Below are 20,169 nucleotides of genomic sequence, written 5' to 3'. Positions count from 1 at the left end.
ATAAAGCATCTCAGGTAGTATCAACAACTATGGTTACATATCACTGGGGTTTCCTTGGATCTTTACATCTGTTTTTCATTTAGGAAATAAAAATAGAAATAAATTAATATGGATAATTTCCTTTTTCTTATATTTAGGGAAAGTTCAGGGAATGTTTCTAACGAACAATGATAGTTTGTATGTGCCAGTTAGCATGGCATTCGTGCATTCTTTGAAAAGCAAGAGGAAAAGCTTATGTAGAGATAGGTGGGTATCAAGACAGCATGGATAGTTAGGCTTTGATGGATTTTATGTAGAGCTAGCTACAGTATGTAGCACCATGTTTCAATTCAGCCATCAGCTGTGTTTTGCCCAAGATAACTTTTTCCAGCAGAATGACCTGACATGGGATGCACCGCATTGGATCTTTTGCTTCCCCCTTTTCTCTGTATTCATATCAGGGCTGTAACTGTGCTAGTTGTCCATGAGTCATGTATGCTATAGGAAACTGACAGTATAGGGGTTGTAATTGCTTAACTGCAATCACATGCAGCAGATGAAACTCTTAACCTGTTTGTTTTGTCGGGTTTTTTTTGGTTTTAAACCTGTGGTTTCATTCAAACTGATTTTTAAATGTTTTTGTAACGTTTTTTGTAAATATTTTCAAGCAGAACAATGAGCATATTGTATTTGTAAGACAGGACTGGAAACCAAGCGGTCTGAATCTCACTCAATCTTGACTTTGCAGATGTGTCTTTTGGTAAATTATGTTTTTATGTTATCTTTGTTTTCTTAACTGTGAAACAAAGAACTAGACTGTTATCAGGTTTAGCTCACTGAATTATGTGAAGTACTTCAGAATATAGAAAAGGATTCTATAGAAAAGTACTATAGAAAAGGATCTCTACATTAATGTTGTGCTGTTTGGTGATAGTGATAACAGCAACCTGCAAATACAGATTACCACCTTCTCATATTATGTGGCAGAGATCCTGTACTGTATAACTCATAGCACAGCCGTTTAATCCTTTCCCTTTTAGACTGAATGGTGACTTTAATATTGAAGCTGCATAGTCAGCGCTTCTCAGAGAAGACCATAATCCATCTGCAATTTGTAACTTTTAAATTTAAAAGTTAAATGTAAACTTTTTGGAAATGCAATATTTTCTTTGTAAGAAGAGGCCAAGTTATTACTTTTTCCATACTGCTGCTGTTTTCTATTTGAGATTTAGGTGATAAAAAATGTGCTAACATCACCTTAGCTACCCTGGTGTAATTAATGAAAACATCTCTTACAATGTATTTACAATGTCCTTATTGTTCATGAAATTTGGAGCTAATGATAATCTGTCAAATATTTCAGCCTTGATTTGAAGTAAGTGTACATCAAGTGGAAAAGAAACTAGCAGATGTAAATAGTTTACTTTTTTTTTCTGTGTGATGAAAATTCCTCAGATTAGGATACATCCTTGCACAGTCTTCTTAACATGTGTTCAGCTGCTTTCCTATTCTGGATTTAGCTATGGGTTTTTTAGTGTTTAAATAATTAAATTTTGTGCCAAACTCAGTAAAGGCTTGAATTTATTCAAGCAGTATGATGTTAGACTTTTGTAATATGTTAATGTGTTTCTTGTCTTCCTAATTTATACTTTAATTTCTTTTTCTGAAGATACCTGTAGATATATTAGTCATTTTATTAAGATTTCATCTTTTAAAACTAATCGTCTGTACTAACAAATTTTAATAGACAGGAATAGAATATGCCAGCATGACTAATACCAAGTCAATATGATTAATATTGTTATTTCCTTATTACATAGCTACAGTCCTCAAAGCAAAAATCCATTAACATTTAGTGGAATAGAGTGACCGATTTAATCACCAGTTACAGTGCAACATCCTTCAAATAACTGCCATTGGTTCTTCCTTTGCCATGCAGCTCTATTAATGCCAAAAGCCTGAGCTGCAAAGAAAAGAGACAATTGAGCAGCAGATTAAAAGTGTGTACCATGACACCTGCTTTATTTTTGGCCTTGTTTACATTGATATTTTACTGTAAAGACTTGCGCTTCTTGGCTTCCTTAGGAAGTACACAGATGTATTTTCATGATTGTATGTGTGTGTGTTTTACCCTCCAGAAGACTTTTTGAAAGATTCATTTTTCACAGCATCTTCCAGTTGTGGAGCTATACCTCTGTTTGACTTTGGTACAGGGACTCCATTTTTTCTTTGCTGTGCATATATGTAATACTGTACAATAATTAAAAAAATAAGAAAATGGGACTGGTTCTCTCACAGACCACCAGAGTCCCAATTATTTTAAACCTGTTTCTGTGTGGTTTATATTTGAAAAGGGATAGTCCACTTCAGCTAGGTGTTCTGAGTTTTTTGTTTTACATGGACTAACTACTCCATAATAATCTAGTGAGACAAGATTAGCATAGAGCATCAAAAGTCTTCAAAAGGCAGAAGAAATAAACATATACAAATCACTCAAATTTAATATAGGAGAAATGAAACCTTCTATAGACATGAAAATTATCTTCCTTGGTCACTATTAAAAAAATTTAACTACACACACGGACTAGAAAATACAGTCTGAGGGGCAACAACAGTGTTTTCTTTAAACAGGTAACAACCATGTGGTATATAGACTGAAAGCAAATGTTCACATCTAAAAGGCAACCTCTATATTTCTTATGGTTTGACCTGAGCCCAAGAGAGCACATTGGACAAAATAGAGCATGTGTACTGATTTAGCTAGCATGAAGGAGTCATAAATAAGAGGTGTGCTCAAGGAAGTGTAAATGTGCACACACATAGCGTCTTCTGACATTTTTCCAGCAGTTACAATACCTGATTTAACTCTTCAGAATCGTCATTGTTCTGGCTATAGTAATATCAGATTGATGCCAGGAATAAAGTTTTTATCCAGGGGTTATCTAACACCTCTACATATTTTTAGATTTTTTTTTTTTCTCTACAATGGGTCTTTGTCTTTTGACAGTTTGTTCGGTGGAGGAGGAAGAGGAAAGGAGAATGGACTCTGTATATTTTTCAGTAGTATCCAATGTTGGACTGTTCCAGCCAGATACATGGAGGTTTCCAGATGGCCCACCCCATACTTCTCAACCATTAGTATGGTACAGTATGGTACTGGTGTTTTGGTGTCTGTTTGTCAGCACTGGGCCTATTTCTAGATGGTTTTTTTTTTTCTTAGTGTTGGCCTCATAGTACTGGTGTCTTTCTGCAAGTTCAATTTGGTACTACCTGTTTCTCGTTAGCTGGTTAAAACAGCTTGCACTAGTAAGAGGTTCAGAGATCACAAGAAAAACTTTAGTGCAGGTGTGGTTGCAGAGGGAAGAAACTCTTCATTAAAAATTACAAAGGTTACCTGTTCTTTTTCTTTTAGTGCAGAGACCTGCAGGAGTTGTTGCCTCCCTGTGCTGTTAGGACTTTACTGAGCGAAATGGGAAATGATGCTCTGGCTGAAATGGCATTACTAGGATAATGACACGTATTTTTAAATGAGGTCTAGCAAATGCACATAGCTCTATTCCACTTCACGTGCCCTTGTCAAGCCAGTACTGATTCAGAGTATTTCAAAGGTCCTAATTATGCTGACCCATTAAAAGGAAAGTTCAAGGGAATGTTCTACATCAAAAACCTCCCATATTTTAACATGTTGGTGTGCAACAGAAAGTACTGAGGATATTTCTAGATTCCCTGAAATACTGAAATGCCTTCCCTTCTTATACTATTCTGAGTATAATGTATTTACATATTAAATGGCTAGACAGACGTGTTTCACAAAATCTTCACTATATCTCGGTTGTCTTAAGGGGTTTTTGACATCTTTTGTTCAGGTATATTTACATGAAAAATCTTATACAAACCACGTTCAAAATCCCATGTGCACTTCAGATCATAATGTACTGTTTCTGATTCACTGATTGCAGAGAGAAATGTTGGTGAGAGCACCATAATGAATTCTAACAGATAAGATATTTTGTTTAAAATTCTTTCACCCTGAAAGATTACAAGGTTTTACAAACTGTATAAAGCATCTTTTCATCAATTAATAAGTGAAGTTTTAGAGTAAATCACCTGCACAACAATGGCAACAACAAATCTGTTAGACTTTTTTTTTTTTTTCCAATTAAAACATTGGCAGCTTTGGAATTTGGCAATACCAAGACATTTAAATTTTTACTTTTACTCCTACTACAGCTTTTAATATCCCAGAAGATGTCAAAACCAAAATCATTATATCTCAACAGGAAAGTGTTATCTAAATGGGAGTGTGCTTTTTTGAATCATCTTTCTGTATAGATGTTCCTTAGATAGTTTTGAGTTATGTAGCATCAGCATTGTTTTACTTTTTTTTCAATTTTCGTAGAAACTAATAGCAGAATTATTAAGGTTTGAGGAGCCTAGACTTTCTAAAAGTGAGGCCTGTAGTTTATGCATTCATTTGTCATATTCTGACATATTCACCTATCTGCAATATAACAGAATTTTACAAAGCTTTTTTTTTCTTTTATTGTTGATGTTGCAATTTTTGCTTCAGAAAACACATCCACTCTATATAACAGTCTCTAAATTCTGGTTTTTATAAGATTTTATAGTCTCAAATGGTAATTAACTGCTGGCAAGAATGGATTTCCATGGGGTTATTGCCTAATTAGGAAAATAAGAAAAGGTAAAATAAGGATTGCAATGGAATAAATAGCCTGATCATTTTGGATGAATATATCAGATTTAAGCTTAACTTTGAAAGTCATGAAGACATCATGCTATAAACTGATTAAACCTGTAATTCAGCACATTTTCATCATTATGCTGAAATACAAATTAGCTTTTTTACTTCTTTGGAATTATATGCTAATCTCTTTTCTTTCCAAAATATATATGTAAGCATCCTTCAGTTAATTAATATCCAGTATGAGTACCTCCAAACTCAGTTTTTCCAAGATTCTTAAAATTAAGATGCTAATGAAAATGATCTTAAAAATGTTGAGGTAATATTATTCATATTACAGGATAACTATGTTGGTTCCCAGTCCAGAAAAATATGTATGTATTTGCCTAAAAGTATGAATTTAAGTATTTTACTAAATTTGGGACTTCATTTTTCACAAATATTTATGAAGAACAAAGTCATTTTCTCAACTTCAGCTAGATGCAGTACAATTATTCTGGAGCAGAAAGACTGTCATTGCATTAAAGGACATGAAAGTATGTTCTTATGTGTTTTCTCAGCTGAAAACTTTGACCACTGAGCACAGTCCCTGAAGTACTAAAATATCTTTCCTAGAGATTAGATCCTGAGCTGCCGAGAAGCTTAGCAGAGTTAACTGCATATATTGATATAAAACATTACTTCAAATACAAATTTGTCCAAGAATTATTCTCCATGTCATTGTGAAGTTGATAGCATTTAGAACTGAACAAATAGGAGTAGGCTTGTACATTAATATTTATTCAAATTTAGAATTAAAATTTGATTTCAAACTCTTTAAGGCCATTTTGTATTCATTTTTCATGAGCATTTATATGCTGGTGCTTGATTAGTGTGACTATTCATGAAAAAGTAAATGTTAAGGTCATATTTGCCAACAGCACATTTTATATTGAATATGTAAATGTGAAATTTGCCACTAGCTGTGTGTTTGACCCCAGCCTTGCAATGAGATTAGTGTTAGCAAACTCTTTTTCTGGGACTGATCTTTCTTTTATCCCCCAGAACTGGGGCTCAGACAAAATATTCAAGCCATGTTTTCAACAATCTTAGACCTATCTCTGTTCATAAAAAAATTTAAAAAATTAAGAATGTACTTCAAAATGCTGTGTCAACGTGATGACTTTCACTCTCCAAGCAATAAGAACAGGAACAATAGGTGACGTTATGTAGTTTAGTAATGTGTAGGCATTTTGAATATTACTAATGATCTTTTCACAAATTGCACACAAATTACACTATATAGTAAATTTTTTAGAAATTTCATACAGAACTCAACTGTGAGAGCACTTATTCTGGTAAACTTGAAGTGAGGGAATAGTTTGACTGAAGGAGCAGGAGATTCTTATATATTTAATAGATAAGCAAGCAGCTTCATTGTTTTGTTAACAATCAGGGCTAGAAAACTCAGACCCTTCAAGTACATTGCTATAATGAAAAAAAAAAAAAAAGTGCAGTATGATCAACTGTGATAAGAACGAACTCCAAATCCTTTAAAATGAATACTTTGATTGGAATTATTTCCTCTTATTGAGGAGCACGTATTACCTGCAAAATTTGAAGAAGACCTTAATTCCAGGTTATTTTCCAGTTTCTGCTACAGCTTACTAGAAAAAAAAAAAAAAATTCCACTTTCAACTTCATTTTGGTTTTTACTCTTACTTTTTTAAAAAAAAGTTGTTGAAAAAGCAAAAACTTCTATATCTGAAGCTTTTTGGCTTTAGCATAATGTCTTCTAGCAAAAGAAAAATATGTATCCATTCATAAAAGGATTTCTGGTGATCTTTATTCCAATTGTAGCTGGGTACTGTAGGAATCATGCAGATAAATATAGAACAATTTGGTCTATTCTGTAAATATAGCTGATGTTATTTTTTTTCTTCATGTAACATGAATAATGTCTATTCTTTTTTATTCATATTTTATTACGGATATTTATGCGACTTTTGTATAGGGGATGGAGACTCCTAAGTGACTGAGTCATTCTTCTAAGGTTTTCCTGGCTAATTGCTGAAATATGGCTATTGGTTTTGAGAGGCCATACACAACATTTTTCTTCCATTCAGCTTATGATTATCTGCTGGAATCTACTGTGTTTTCATACACTGTTGGATAGCTCATACACTATACTTACTGTTTTTCTACAATAGTGAATGCATTATCATGCACTGTATGCCATAATACCTGCAGAACACAAGTAAAATATTAATATTCTCTATAAGAGATACTGATATTATTACCTGTTTTGTTGGTTTTCACATTTAGTTTGTTAGTAATTTCATGACTGAAACTCTGGCCTATATTCAACACTGAGTGTTTTTGTGGCAGCTCTTATTACCAGAAAGTGTCATTTGAGTATAACCTGTCTTTTTGCAGATTACTGGATGGTAATCAAAAACTTGTGTAAAGATGTGTCAGGGAAATCTGTGATGGAATATTTAGTATGGTGTATATTATAGTATACTAAACCCTAAATAATCTTCATTTTTTCAGTCCAAGAGAATTTCTCTTAGTAAATGCTTTCATTTAAAGATGGTTTTATCCATCTTTTACTATCTGAAATTCTTGTTAGTGAATAGCAATACCAAGAATTGGTTGGTAGCCTACAGAGAATTAGTAAGTTATGGGTCTGGCTCATTCTTACTGTTTGATATTATATTTGACTAAAACCCACTAAAATGGTACTATTTGCATGAGTAATAAAGATATTTCACAAGAATGTTGTGCAGATATGATGTGTAGGATGAATTTCCACATATTATCTGTGCATTAAAATATGGCCTAGATTTTCCTTAAAAGAAAAAAAATAAATTTTGAATTTTCATGTCATGGATCCTTGAAGGTAGATGTGCAAAGGCTTTGAGGGTTGGTTAATGTTCTACAGGTGTGGACAGCTTTTTTTGAATATCCTCCATAACTTGTAGTTGAAAGGAAGAAAAAAACCACACCACAATCTCAGCATAGCCTACTGTCACAGTTGGTTTCTGATTATTATGAAGTCCAAAAACCTTCTGTCTTAAATAAGAAATCCTCTGTAGGCTGATGGGATAGGCTATTGTTCATCTGGCTGTACACACCAGTGCACACAGGATGCTGTGCAACCTTTTGGCAAAGCTGTGTAGAAATCAGTAGATGCTATTATAAGAGTGGTATAAATGCTTCTTCCATTTCAGTAGGAGTTCTGTTTTCTTTATTAAGAGGATCACACATTTCTCCCAAAGTGACTTTAGTCAATATTTGATTTGGACAGGGTCAAGGAAATTGATCCCAGACAAAATCTGGTTCCTGTGTAGATTTTTGAGCCATTGATACCAACAAGAGATTTACCCAAATATATATAACCGTAATGAAAGTGTGTAGTATTGGTAGATGTGGTGGGTTGACCCTGGCTGGGGGCCAGGTGCCCACCAGAGCTGCTCTGTCACTCCCCTCATTCACCAGACAGGGGAGAAAAGGTATAACGAAAAGCTTGTGGGTCGAGATAAGGACAGGGAGAGATCACTCACTAATTCTCATCACGAGCAAAACAGACTGAACTTAGAGAGGGAATTCATCTAATTTATTACTAAGCAAAACAGAGTAGAGGAATGAGAAATAAAATCAAATCTTAAAACACCTCCCCCCACCCCTCCCATCTTCCCGGGCTCAACTTCACTCCCGGCTTCAACCTCCGCGCCCTCCCAGCGGCACAGGGGGACGGGGAATGGGGGTTACGGTCAGTTCATCACGTGGTGTTTCTGCCGCTTCTTCATCCTCAGGGGGAGGACTCCTCTCACCGTTCCCCTGCTCCAGCATGGAGTCCCTCTCACGGGAGACAGTCCTTCATGAACTGCTCCAACGTGAGTCTCCTCCACGGGGTGCAGACCTTCAGGAGCAGACTGCTCCCACGAGGGGTCCCCCACGGGGTCACAAGTCCCGTCAGCAAACCTGCTCTGGCGTGGGCTCCTCTCTCCACAGGGCCACAGGTCCTGCCAGGAGCTTGCTCCAGCATGGGCTTCCCACAGGGCCACAGCCTCCTTCGGGTGTCTCCACCTGCTCCAGCGTGGGGTCCTCCACGGGCTGCAGGTGGAATCTCTACACCCCCTCATCCTCCCTCCATGGGCTGCAGGGGGACAGCCTGCTTCACCATGGACTTCACCACGGGCTGCAGGGGAATCTTGCTCCGGTGCCTGGAGCACCTCCTGCCCCTCCTTCTGCACTGACCTGGGTGTCTGCAGAGTTTCTTACACCTTCTCACTCCTCTCTCCAGCTGCAAAAGCTCTCTCTCTGACTGTTTTTCTCCTTCTTAAATATGTTATCACAGAGGCTCTGATTGGCTTGGCCTTGGCCAGTGGCAGGTCCATCTTGGAGCCGGCTGGCATTGGCTCTGTCAGACACAGGGGAAGCTTCTAGCAGCTTCTCACAGAAGCCACCCCTGTAGCCCCCCCGCTACCAAAACCTCGCCACGCAAACCCAACACAGTAGAAGATGAAATATACATGTTAATACAACTAGTTGAAACCAGAATTAGATTTATGAATTTCTAATGTTTGACTGATGGTGAGGTTGAGTAGTTTACCTAAATACATAATGGTGATTTTATCAGTCTCATAGAGTTGTAATTTGCAATTAGAAAACTATCTTCAAGTTTTGAGTTGTCCAAAATAATTCAAGTTTCCTATTTCATATCTTTAAAAAAATGTGGAATAAATGGTGTTTAGTTTCAACCACACCAGCAACAGTTCTACTGGTATTTCTAACATTTTCAGTATTATTAAGGGATTTGTCTTGTTAGTGAGTTGTTTTGGAACTCTCATATATTTATATGAGCAATATATAATTACAAAAATATGTGTTCATGAATTAGCTCAGAAAGATAGTAGGAGCTGAATATGTAATAAAATTCAAAATGTAGAACAAAATGTGAGAGTTTAAAGTAGACGACTTCTTAAGACACACATCATTTAGTGTAGCTGAGTAATCCTGGAGAAGTAGAGTCATACATGGAGAAGGCAACGTGAAAACAAAGATAGACAATTCTAAACTCTGGCATGTACTCACTACACTGAAAAAGCTTCTGAAACTTGGAAAGAGTTTGGGTTGTAGTCTTCTGGTTCTTTGGATTTTTTTGTGTTTTGATAGGTATTTTCTTGTCATGAGTAACTGCATATCAGGTAGAGCTGAATGACTAATAAATTGTATTGGGTCTGGCTGAGATGGAGTTAATTCTCCCCACAGCAGCCCCCACAGAGCCGTGCTGTGTATCGGTACCAGCCAGGTGTTGGTAACACCCCGGTGCTGTGGCTGCTGCTGAGCAGTGCTGGCACAGCACCCAGGCTGTCTCTCTCCAACATTCCCCCTCAGCAGCAGGCTGGGCCTGGGCAAGATCTTGGGAGGGGACACAGCCAGGACAGCTGACCCCAACTGACCAAAGGGATATTCCATACCATATGACGTCTGCCCAGCAATAAGAAGCTGTGAGATAGGGGGAGGAACTGGGGGCATTTGTTTTTTTTACATTTGTCTTCTGGAGCAACCACTAAGCGCACTGAAGCCTTGCTTCCTGGGAAGTGGCTGGACATCACCTGCTGATGGGAAGTAGAGAATAATCTTTTGGTTTTGCTTTGCTTCCATGCACAGCCTTTTGCTTTGCTGTATTTAACTCCCTTTACCTTGACCCATGAGTTTGGGGTAGTTTTTTCCATCTTATTTTTCTCCCCTTCCTATCCTGCTGAGAAGGGGAGTGATAGAGCTGCTTGGTGGACACCTGGCATCCAGCCAAGGTTAAACCACCACAGAAATGCATCTTTGTGTACTTATTTCTTCTATGGACCACAGTCCCAGACCAATAGTAGTCCATGGAATAGAAGTTGGGAAACATTAACAAGACCTATTGTCTGGAATTAGAATCAACATTTTCATTAGAATCAACAGTCTGAAGCTCACCTGGGATGACTCAAAGAATATACTGATAGATCACAGTAAATAATGTATTAGAGTTGAAATTTATATAGGGAATTAATATTTTTCATTTTTCAGAATATGGTATAAAATGTTTTAGTTCAGGGACCTATGATGTCCCCTGTGACCTACGGTCAGGGACTCCAGGGTATGGTGTTCCCAGTTTTGATAGACTTAAAATTTTAACAAGTTCTAATTCCTTGCTTTTCATAGTTTCTGTATTGGAGTAATGGCCTTCTAATGATTTAATATGAACTGTGATGACCAGTAAATGCAGTCTTTAGTGAAAAAGAATTCAAAATTAGGGTACATGACCTAAGAATGCAAATTAAGCACTTGTAGCAATATTTTTTATGGGTGATATTTATTAATGATGCTAAGATTAATGAAAGAACGGGAAAATGCTGCAGACTTTTCCTGGCAGAAGTTTACTTTTCTTTTTTTTTTTCTTCAGGTTTTTGCATTGTTATATTTTGCTGAGGTACTCCTATACTACTGTTGAAAGGATAAACATACAACTAAGCATTAATTGCACTCTATTGCTATTCTAATTGAAAGATTACTAAACATTACTTGCCATCTATTGCTATTCTGATTGAAAGATTACTAAACATATTTGTGTTGCTTATGGAGCATAAGAAAGTTTAAAGGTTTCCAGAAAGCTGTCATCAGATCTTTTAGACAAACTTGTAAGTACTCCACTCCACAAGTGTTAGACTTAAAAGTTTAAAAACAGATTCTTTTTTCTGATTGTAAATATATCACTGAAGCGACAATACTCTCTTTGTACCTTGGAACTGCGTTGAAGAAAGAACTGGCAGGAGTCTGTGTCCTCTGTGTGACCTATATTTGGTCCTCTATTGCCTGACATTTTTTTTGGTGACGGTTAATTATATTTCTAATAAATTATTTGTGAAATTAATGTCTTTCTCCTACCTCCTCATTACACTTATTCATGTTGCTTACATCTGATTATTTTAGTCATTTTCTATGAAGGAAACTCTGTAGATGTCTCAATGTCAGCTAATATAAATGGCCTACTTCGCATGTAGGCTTCAAACGTGATAAAGTATATCTATTTTTAAAGGTGGATCACTTATTTATTTACTAATGCTTTACACAGGAGTCCTGAGGTTGCATGTTCTGGTACCTCTGTGTCTAAAGCCCATGAGCCTGTGAAAACAGGCAGGGCAAGGATCAATGAATGAAACCTGAGTATAGCTATAAGATGACTGGTATGACACTGGCCATCTGACAAACCACATGATGGTCTAGCTTAAATGAGTGCTTTCACTTGGAATCAAAAATAATTTTGTTTCTAAGTGGTTAGTCTGATGGGACCTGAATCTCAGGGTATGTTGCTCTGAAATGATCTTTTGTATAGTGTCTTAGTAGCTGGAGCATTCATTGAGTAAGTTCTACCTTGATTCAATTCCTGTGTCATCTCAAGAAGCCATAAACCTTTATCTGCCACTTTTCAGAATAATTACTTAGGGGTAGGCTCAGTAGAGTATCTTTGCTGTAACTACTAATTTTACTGCATCCCCCTGCACTTTCGTAAAACAGTGCCAGTAGCAAGATACATGCAGAAGAGGGTTCTGAATAGAAGGGCACGTCTTCCTCCATCCTGGGCACATGCACCGTTCTGCCCTGCGTTTTCTTTTGCCTTGCTTCAGTACGCTCCCAGGACTAGTGTGCAGCCCATTTGGGTTTGTATCTAAATATCTAACACAGGTTCTGGAACCAGACAGCAAGAAATTAAAACCTACAACTATGGTAGTGTCAAACTATGGTCGGAAGTATACTTTGAGTTGTGCGACCTGAGTTGGAACTGCTGTTATAAAATGGTATTCTAGTTTGCTCCATATATCAGTAAGAGAAATTTTCTGAAGGAAAAAAAAAAAAAAAAAGCTTTGATAGTTTTTACTATTATATTTGTTGATTAACATTAACTTTCATTGTTGGCAAATACTGTGATAAATATTAGATCATAGGAATTAAGACCTCCTCATATGTTGATGTGTTTTTAATGCAAATATTCTGTACTAACTACATGGCTTTTACTGAACAAAAGAGTTGATTTTTTAAATAAACATAATTCAAGACAGTTGTGTGCATGCATTGAGCCTTTTAGCTGCAGGCCTTTATGTGATTGTACCAGAATGCATGATGTGGTATCTGCTGACAGATTTGAACTAGTGCCTTGTGTAGCTCTGCACAGAGGCTAGAATGTGTCGTTTCCTTTTCCTTTTTTTTTTTTTTCCTTTCCCAGATGTTTATAATTCAAGGTATGCATCAAAGAACTGAATTTTCCTTTAAAGCACACTGAAGAATGGAATTTGCTCCAGTTCAGGAGAACACAGATCTTAGGGACTATAAGTCTTTTGTTTTAAATCTTTACCACTTCATTGGTGGGTAAATTTCATTGGTAATTTAAGAAAGGATTTACAGTCTTATTCAGGAAAGAATATTTAATAAAGTTTGAGAGACTTCATGCTTCAGTGCTTTCCTGAATATATTGAGAGAGACTTCAGCATATGGTCAAATGTTTTCTTGAACTGGGACTTTAAAAGGTTTTATAAAATTAAAAGGCAGTATCATTGCAGACATTATTAAAAATTCAGACTACTGTTATTATTATGTAGAGATTTTATTCAGCAATATCACACATCACTGTAAAATTCACTTCTTCAAATGGCCCCCTTGCAGTCATTACAGTAATTTCATGGAAATATAGACACTGTCGCTCCAGAAATACTGACTCTTCTAATTTCACTATTTTACACAGCTACTGGTTCAGACAAGCACAACTGTTATTTTTGCCTGTCTCACTTCACTCATCAATATCCTAACTTTATATAGGGCTATTTGTGGTAGAAGCAAATTAATTTTTGATCCCACTTGTAGTAAGCTTATGAGTTGCATAAGAAAGTTTATTGACAGTATTTAATGTTTCTGCTTGTGTAGTTCTTTTCACATCAACTCATTCTACATTAAATATATATATGATTTCTCAAGCAGCAGTAGGAATTTAATATATAGTCATAATGTTGATGAAGAAATGTTAAGACTTTTCTGTGTCATAGCTTCTTCCTGTTACAGGGATGACTTCATTAGACACTGCACACCAACAAATCAATAGCTATAAATGAAATAAAAAAAATAAAACTAAATCAAGTAGCAACAGCAATACTAAATAACTTTTCACTATTTAATCCATATAACATCTGTATCAACACATTAAATGTTACTACTATTCATATTTAACTATTAAAATAAAAACCTAAGATAGGTGAATTAATATGCCTGAAATCTAGAGCTTTGTAGAAAATCTTGAAAATATTAAAAATTTAGGGCTTTATAAAAAACCACCATACATCTTGAATAGTCAGTACAGCCTCTGGAAATAGAATCTTACCTTTTAATGATACAGAGAATGAGCAAATCTGTTTAATGGTGTCTGGACATGCTTTTTCTGCAATCTGGGATGCAGTGCTTTAGAAATTGTCAGGTGACATGCATAGACATACAGATCTCTTCCAAAGGGCATTGGTCCACAGTTTATGGTAGGGAGATGTAATCTTGTTAGACTTTGGAAATGTTAGGTTTACTACTCAATTAAATTTTTGTCAGGAAAATATTCCATGCATTTAGCACTATGAATTTATCTCACCTTCACAAAACTCTTCATGGTAAAAAAATCTTAGGAAGTTAGTGCATTCTTGTTTTGAATTTTTTTGAAATAATGTTTCTGTATTTATTCAAAATTAGTGTTCCTTGCAAAAATATGTTTCTTTTTCACTTTTTAGAATTTGGGTCCATTTGTATCTTTTCACATACCAGGGTAAATGTTTTAAATATTTTTATTTGATGTAAATTTAGAAATGCCTTTTCTATTAGTAATAATGAACTGAAAATCTCTTACTTATACAGCTACTTTTCATTAATATTGAAAAATCCTTTTACCATTTATACACAGTGGGGATAAGGCTCTAATTCTATTCCAGGACTGATAAGAAATGTTATTTGTGGCCGGCATTGTCTTTTGTAATTTGATTGTAGAGTTATTATAGGAGCATTGTTTATTAAAATAGCCACTTTTTATTTTAAAAGAAAGCAATTAATTGTGGACTAGTCGCTCCTCAAGTAAACAGCTAATTTTAATGAGACGCTAAATGTTAGTTGTATTCTACCCAATGTTGGAATATTTTTGCAAGGGAATGGGATCATCATGGAAATCAGTGATCAATCAGCAATTGTATGCAGTATCCCTAGTAAAAATTATTTTGGGAAGGTTGAGACACAGTTCTATAGAATAAGAAATGGGGGTGGAATAAAATTAACATACTTTTTCCAGTGACCTGTTGTTTTTTTTAATCTACGGATAAAATGTGGTACTACATTAATGCCACTGTTTAACCTTCAGTGAAATAAGATCTCCACAGTTCTCTGTTTTTCCTGTTTAAAATACACCTCAGCCTTGAATGCTGGAAAAAATCCAAAGCAAACCCCACTTTTTTCTATTTTGTGGACTAACGTATCAGGTATTTAAGGACTTTAACATATCAAAATATGGAAGTAGACATTGCAAAATGAGAAAAATCCTGAAAGTCTTCTAAATGACTGCAAACTCTTAAGAGAGCTTCATTGTTTGCAGTAAGCAGAAAATAGTCCTTAGCTTTTTTTTATCTTCAGTAATTTTTATCATGCATACAATATGTAATGATGCTGGCAAAAAAAGTCTGGAGTTACTCTCATCAACCTAGCTTTAAGGTTTCCTTATAGATCAGAAAATATACTATAACTCTGAAAAAGATGTATAAAGGATTTAGATAGTCTACTTCCCTCTTGTATTTGAAAGTAACCTTGAAAAATTTCTTGAATTATCACTGCCAGAAATAGCCAACAACACATACGTTGTCAGTGATAGTGCTTGATTGACAAGATATTGGCAATCTATATACAATAAATGTGAGGGAGCTTCCTTCTATGTAAGAGAGCAGGATGGCTGAGCAGATATCTATCTATTTCTTTATCTAAAAATTACATAATAATTGACAACTGGTTTCTTTAGTACGTTCATGAATTAAGTGGTAAAAGCTCATTGCTGCTTTGTTAGTGGAATAATATGCTACCAATTCTTCAGGTCCACACGGATATACTTGTGCAGATACATTCATTTTTCATGAATGTACATTTTACAAGCCTGAACAAGCAATACATTTAGCTGCACACAGTTCTCTTTTTACCAAAATAGCTCTATAAAGTTTTGAGCTAAACTGATGTTAGGCAATGAGGAAGAGAGAAGTGATTAATATGCCAGTATCTCTCACTATTGGTAGAATTCCACTCATGTCTGTAAAACTCTAGAAATTCGTACTGTATTGTATCTTCCAGACAAACTGTTTTACTTGTGTTTTCAAGTATTTTCTTCCATAGACATAACTGTCCATAACAATTAGGCACATTACTTTTGGCTGTTATCTTTTTTTATAGAAGTTATCAATTAATTTTCCATTAATGAACATGATGTGTTCTGGTATACCACTAAAAACATTCCTCAGTAAGAGTGGGTTCCCTGTCGTACCTCATTCTCCTTCTGCATGGAGGAACGGCAGTATGGGATGGTGTACACCCTGAATGAGAACACAAAGAAAATCAATCCTGTAAGGCATACTTGATTTAAAACAGTTCAGTAATTGTTCATTACTTATGTAAAATAAAGACAAAAAATTGTAAAATAACAGTAAAGCTTTCAACTGAAAGCTACAAAAAGACAATAAATTTAATTAAAAATCCCATTTTCTTCAGCTAACCTTATTTCACAGAATGGCTTTGTAATGACTAGAAAGTAAGTGAAATGGGATCGACAGCTCGTCTCTTCTTTGTTGTAATCATTACTTAGTAGTTTTCTTTTTCTAACCTTTTATCTCTCTTTAGTCTTTATTCTGCATGTCAAAATCTAGTCACTTTCAGTATTATATGTTTCATACACTCCAAAATACGCTTCAGTGAAATAAGTACTGCTGATTTCGACTAAATTATGTACCAGCTTAAATTCTTCATTCTATAAGATAGAGGCTTGAGAGAGAGAAAGAGAGAGAGAGGTTATAGAGGAAGGTCACAGTAGACTACTTATGGCAACTTCTAGCCTTTACAGAACAATATATTATCAATTTAAATCATGTAGACTCGTGGCTTGTTTTACTCTTGGAAGAAGAAAGATTCAAGGGCAGAGTTTACTGTCTCAGCTTCTTTCACAAATGATATCTACTTATTCTTAGGTATCTTCAAAGGTGACTTTATAAATTAAAGTTTGTAATGCTGTAACTTCTCCACTTATTTCTTCCCTATTCCTGAGTAAAAAGAAATATTTTTTAAAAGGCAGAGGGTAGCTGTCTATCCACATCTGTCCTTTCAATAGAGAATACATGCCTGCAAGTTTCTGCTTTGGCTATGACTATTCTGAACTGTGTGACTGCTACATAAGAGAGGAGAAGGATGAATTTTCTATGAAGGCGGAAGATACAGTATGGTTTCTCTGATGGAAGTGAGGAATTCGGAGTCTTGACCTGCTGTTCCACAGATTACAAGTCATCTTCTTTCTATGAAATAAGTACTGCTTATGAATTACAAAGTATAAAACATATCAGAACTGGGAAGTGCTCATTGAAGAGGCTCATGTTACAGATGAAGTTTTTGGCGTGCAGTTTAAGTTGATGAAATTTGCTGTGATGTGTGTGATATATGTATTGCACGCATACATATAAATACACACTACACTGCAAATTCTGCCTTGACAACCACTGTGCTATTTTAAACAATAAAGAGCTTAAAATTTCAGAGTAGATTTCAGATACTAAATAAAATATTCTGTCATCATATTGTTACTCATCTGTAGCAGCCAGTGTGGAGTAGGAAGTATTGTGTTTAAAGACAAAGTGGACATTTTTTCTTGAAGAATTGCTTTAAGTTAACTTAATATAATGCGGTGATACCACATGGAAGCATCCCTGCATATAGTTATGTACATGCGTGTAACTAAATCTGTAGGATAGATTGTTGATAGGCATAGATTAAAGAATAGCAATCCTCCATAAATTGTTTACAAGGCTTTCTCACAAGCATCAGCATAATAGAAGGGTTATCTGTGTGTTATCCAGCTACCATGAAAACCCAGCAGAAAGGGAGCAGATATATGCTAGTTTAAAATGGTTGTTTAATACGTCACTGTGTAGCAGCTCTCCGAACACTGCTCCCAGCGAGCTTGCTCTCTGCTCTGTATGAGTGCGGTCACTCAGATAGAGGCATAGTGCAATCTTCTGTCTTCGGAAGCCCAAATTAAATCAACCCTTGAGGAATTTTGAAGTTTTAGAGCCAGAAGAACAGGAAATGGTTGTTCTCTGAAACAGAGTTGTGTGAACTGATGCTTCTTGGCTCTCATGTTATAAACCAATTCAAATGTTATTGCTCCACTGTTAAGTGCATCATTTTCCTTACTTGCTTTTGTGCCTCCTTTGTGCCACTCTGGGGAGGTGCCTGGGGTTCCCTTTCTCTGCTGTGTATCTTGAGGTGTCTATCAGCCATACTGCGCAAAAGCTAAAGGCATGAACAAGAGCCGCAGGAGAAATTGTGGGAGAGTACGGGAAGGCTAAAAGCATTCACAGGTGGACAGGTGATTTACCCATTCCTGTGTCCGAATTACAAGCTGCCCTTTGGCAAAACTCAAGCTTGCGCTTATCTAAGATTTAAGGCTTAAAATAGGTACTTTTCCTCTGTGGGTCTAAGGAAGATTAGGTCTCTCATCCATGCTGGAGTGCTTTGGCTAAATTTAACTCTATTGGGAAAGACTTACTCATAGGATTATGGCACATCTGTGGCAACTACTGCTATTGTTTTGGTTGGAGATTTACAAGACAACCTCAGGGGAAAAAAAACCCCAACAACCTTATTTTTTTTAATACATACATGCTGGTGTGGATGATGCCAGATCTGAAAGGAGGTGCACAGCTGAAGTGTCAGGGAGCAAGTTGTGCAATAGCACAATGCAAAGCCAGTGGAGGCCAATGCCCCACCCAGGTCTACACGTGCCTAGAAAAACAACGGACAAGCATATAGCAAGCTTTACATCTTGCTTTCTTTAAAAAAAAAATGTCATTGCTGAGCAGTTATGTTCTGGTATGTGAAAGATGTGTGACATCATTGCTTACATTTGCTGATGTCTTTTGGTCATACATTTATTTCAAGGTGTCCTGTCTGTATTTCTCTTCCAGGTTCAGGTCCTTCGCAATGCAGGGGAAGAAGTGACCCTAACTGTGTCCTTTCTGAAAAGAGCACCTGCTTTTCTGAAACTACCACTGAATGAAGATTGCGCATGTAAGCCTTTATTACTTGGCCAAAAGGAAAATCAATTCAATGCTCATGAATGCTTGCAGCTTCCGAACCTACTGTGCATTGAGGGTGATTGACAGCAGCTTCTTCAGTCAGCATTGCTGCCTAAATGTGAGCTGCTCATATTGCCAGGTCTTGTAATAACAGTCACCTCAAGCAAAAAATGGCTATCTTTCATTGAAAAACAGATCACTAGGCATTTGACTGGTGTGAATCAGTAAAATTACAGGTAAAACAGTGGAATTACATTAGTTTACAGTAGCTCGCATCCTGATGCAGAGTATTTAAAAGCAGTTTTTCAGGCAGCATCAGATAACATTTTAGTCTGAAAGAGTTTTGTCTTGCAAATGTGAAAATGAGATTTTGTGTGTGTGTATATTTAGAGGGCTTAACTTTACCATTTAAAATTCAGAGGCTTTGGTAGAGGTGTCTGTCTACCTAAAAATAAATTACTTTGGGATGATTAGTATTTTGTTTAAGTCCAGCCGAGTTTTAGTCAACTAGCCCCATGAGAGACATATGGAGACAGCTGTCTTACTTTAATTATATTAAATTGTAAGTGTGTGGGCATAATTATAGACAATTGCAGCATATCTAAGCATATTTATATGTCAGCCTGTGCCTTTTTTTACTGCTGCTTTCCTCCTGCTTCTTGCTCCTAAGAGGGTAGAATGAATTTCTTATTTTTTAAGCAACAAAACAATAAATATTTTACTTCAATACTTTTAGCCTTTGATTTTAAGTTAGTAGGAATTAAATAAATAAATTATGAAATCATATTTTATATAATCATTTGTTGAAATACAGTCTTGATCTTTCACCTAAGTAAGTACTAAATTTTAGTAAGACAAGAAAAAATTTAGAACACCATATTCTTAAATAGAAATATATCCCATTACATTTGTCCCTTTTATGAAAGGTTGTGGTACTACAGAATACCCTGAGTAATGCACACAAACATGCATTTGCATTGATCCTATCATGTTACTTCTGAGGTGTAGCACTGTAATTTCCTAAACTGTTACAAGAACAGTAGAACTGTAACGTTCATCAAGAGTACCGAAAGCATTATTTGATTAGTGAAAACCAAACAAGGAGGTACACACTTGCCTTTTATT

At 35.9% G+C, this 20,169-nt stretch overlaps 1 protein-coding gene across 6 annotated transcripts in view; it reads left to right on the top strand.

Moving 5' to 3' along the window:
• The window catches only part of SNTG1 (syntrophin gamma 1), a 365,935-nt gene that overhangs the window by 228,389 nt on the left and 117,377 nt on the right, over positions 1-20,169 (top strand). For 3 of the 6 annotated variants that reach the window (XM_075744114.1, XM_075744113.1, XM_075744115.1), the window contains 2 exons: positions 2,987-3,122; positions 18,934-19,036. In XM_075744114.1, coding sequence (XP_075600229.1) covers positions 2,987-3,122; positions 18,934-19,036 — 239 coding nt within the window. The remainder of the gene's footprint in view (positions 1-2,986; positions 3,123-18,933; positions 19,037-20,169) is intronic. The other 3 variants (XM_075744109.1, XM_075744111.1, XM_075744112.1) reach the window with 1 other exon arrangement.

This window comes from Balearica regulorum, chromosome 2 (genome assembly GCF_011004875.1).
Source record: "Balearica regulorum gibbericeps isolate bBalReg1 chromosome 2, bBalReg1.pri, whole genome shotgun sequence".
Lineage (NCBI taxonomy): Eukaryota > Metazoa > Chordata > Aves > Gruiformes > Gruidae > Balearica > Balearica regulorum.
Note: the sequence above shows the minus strand (reverse complement) of the source record. Positions and strands in the feature narration are given on the sequence as shown.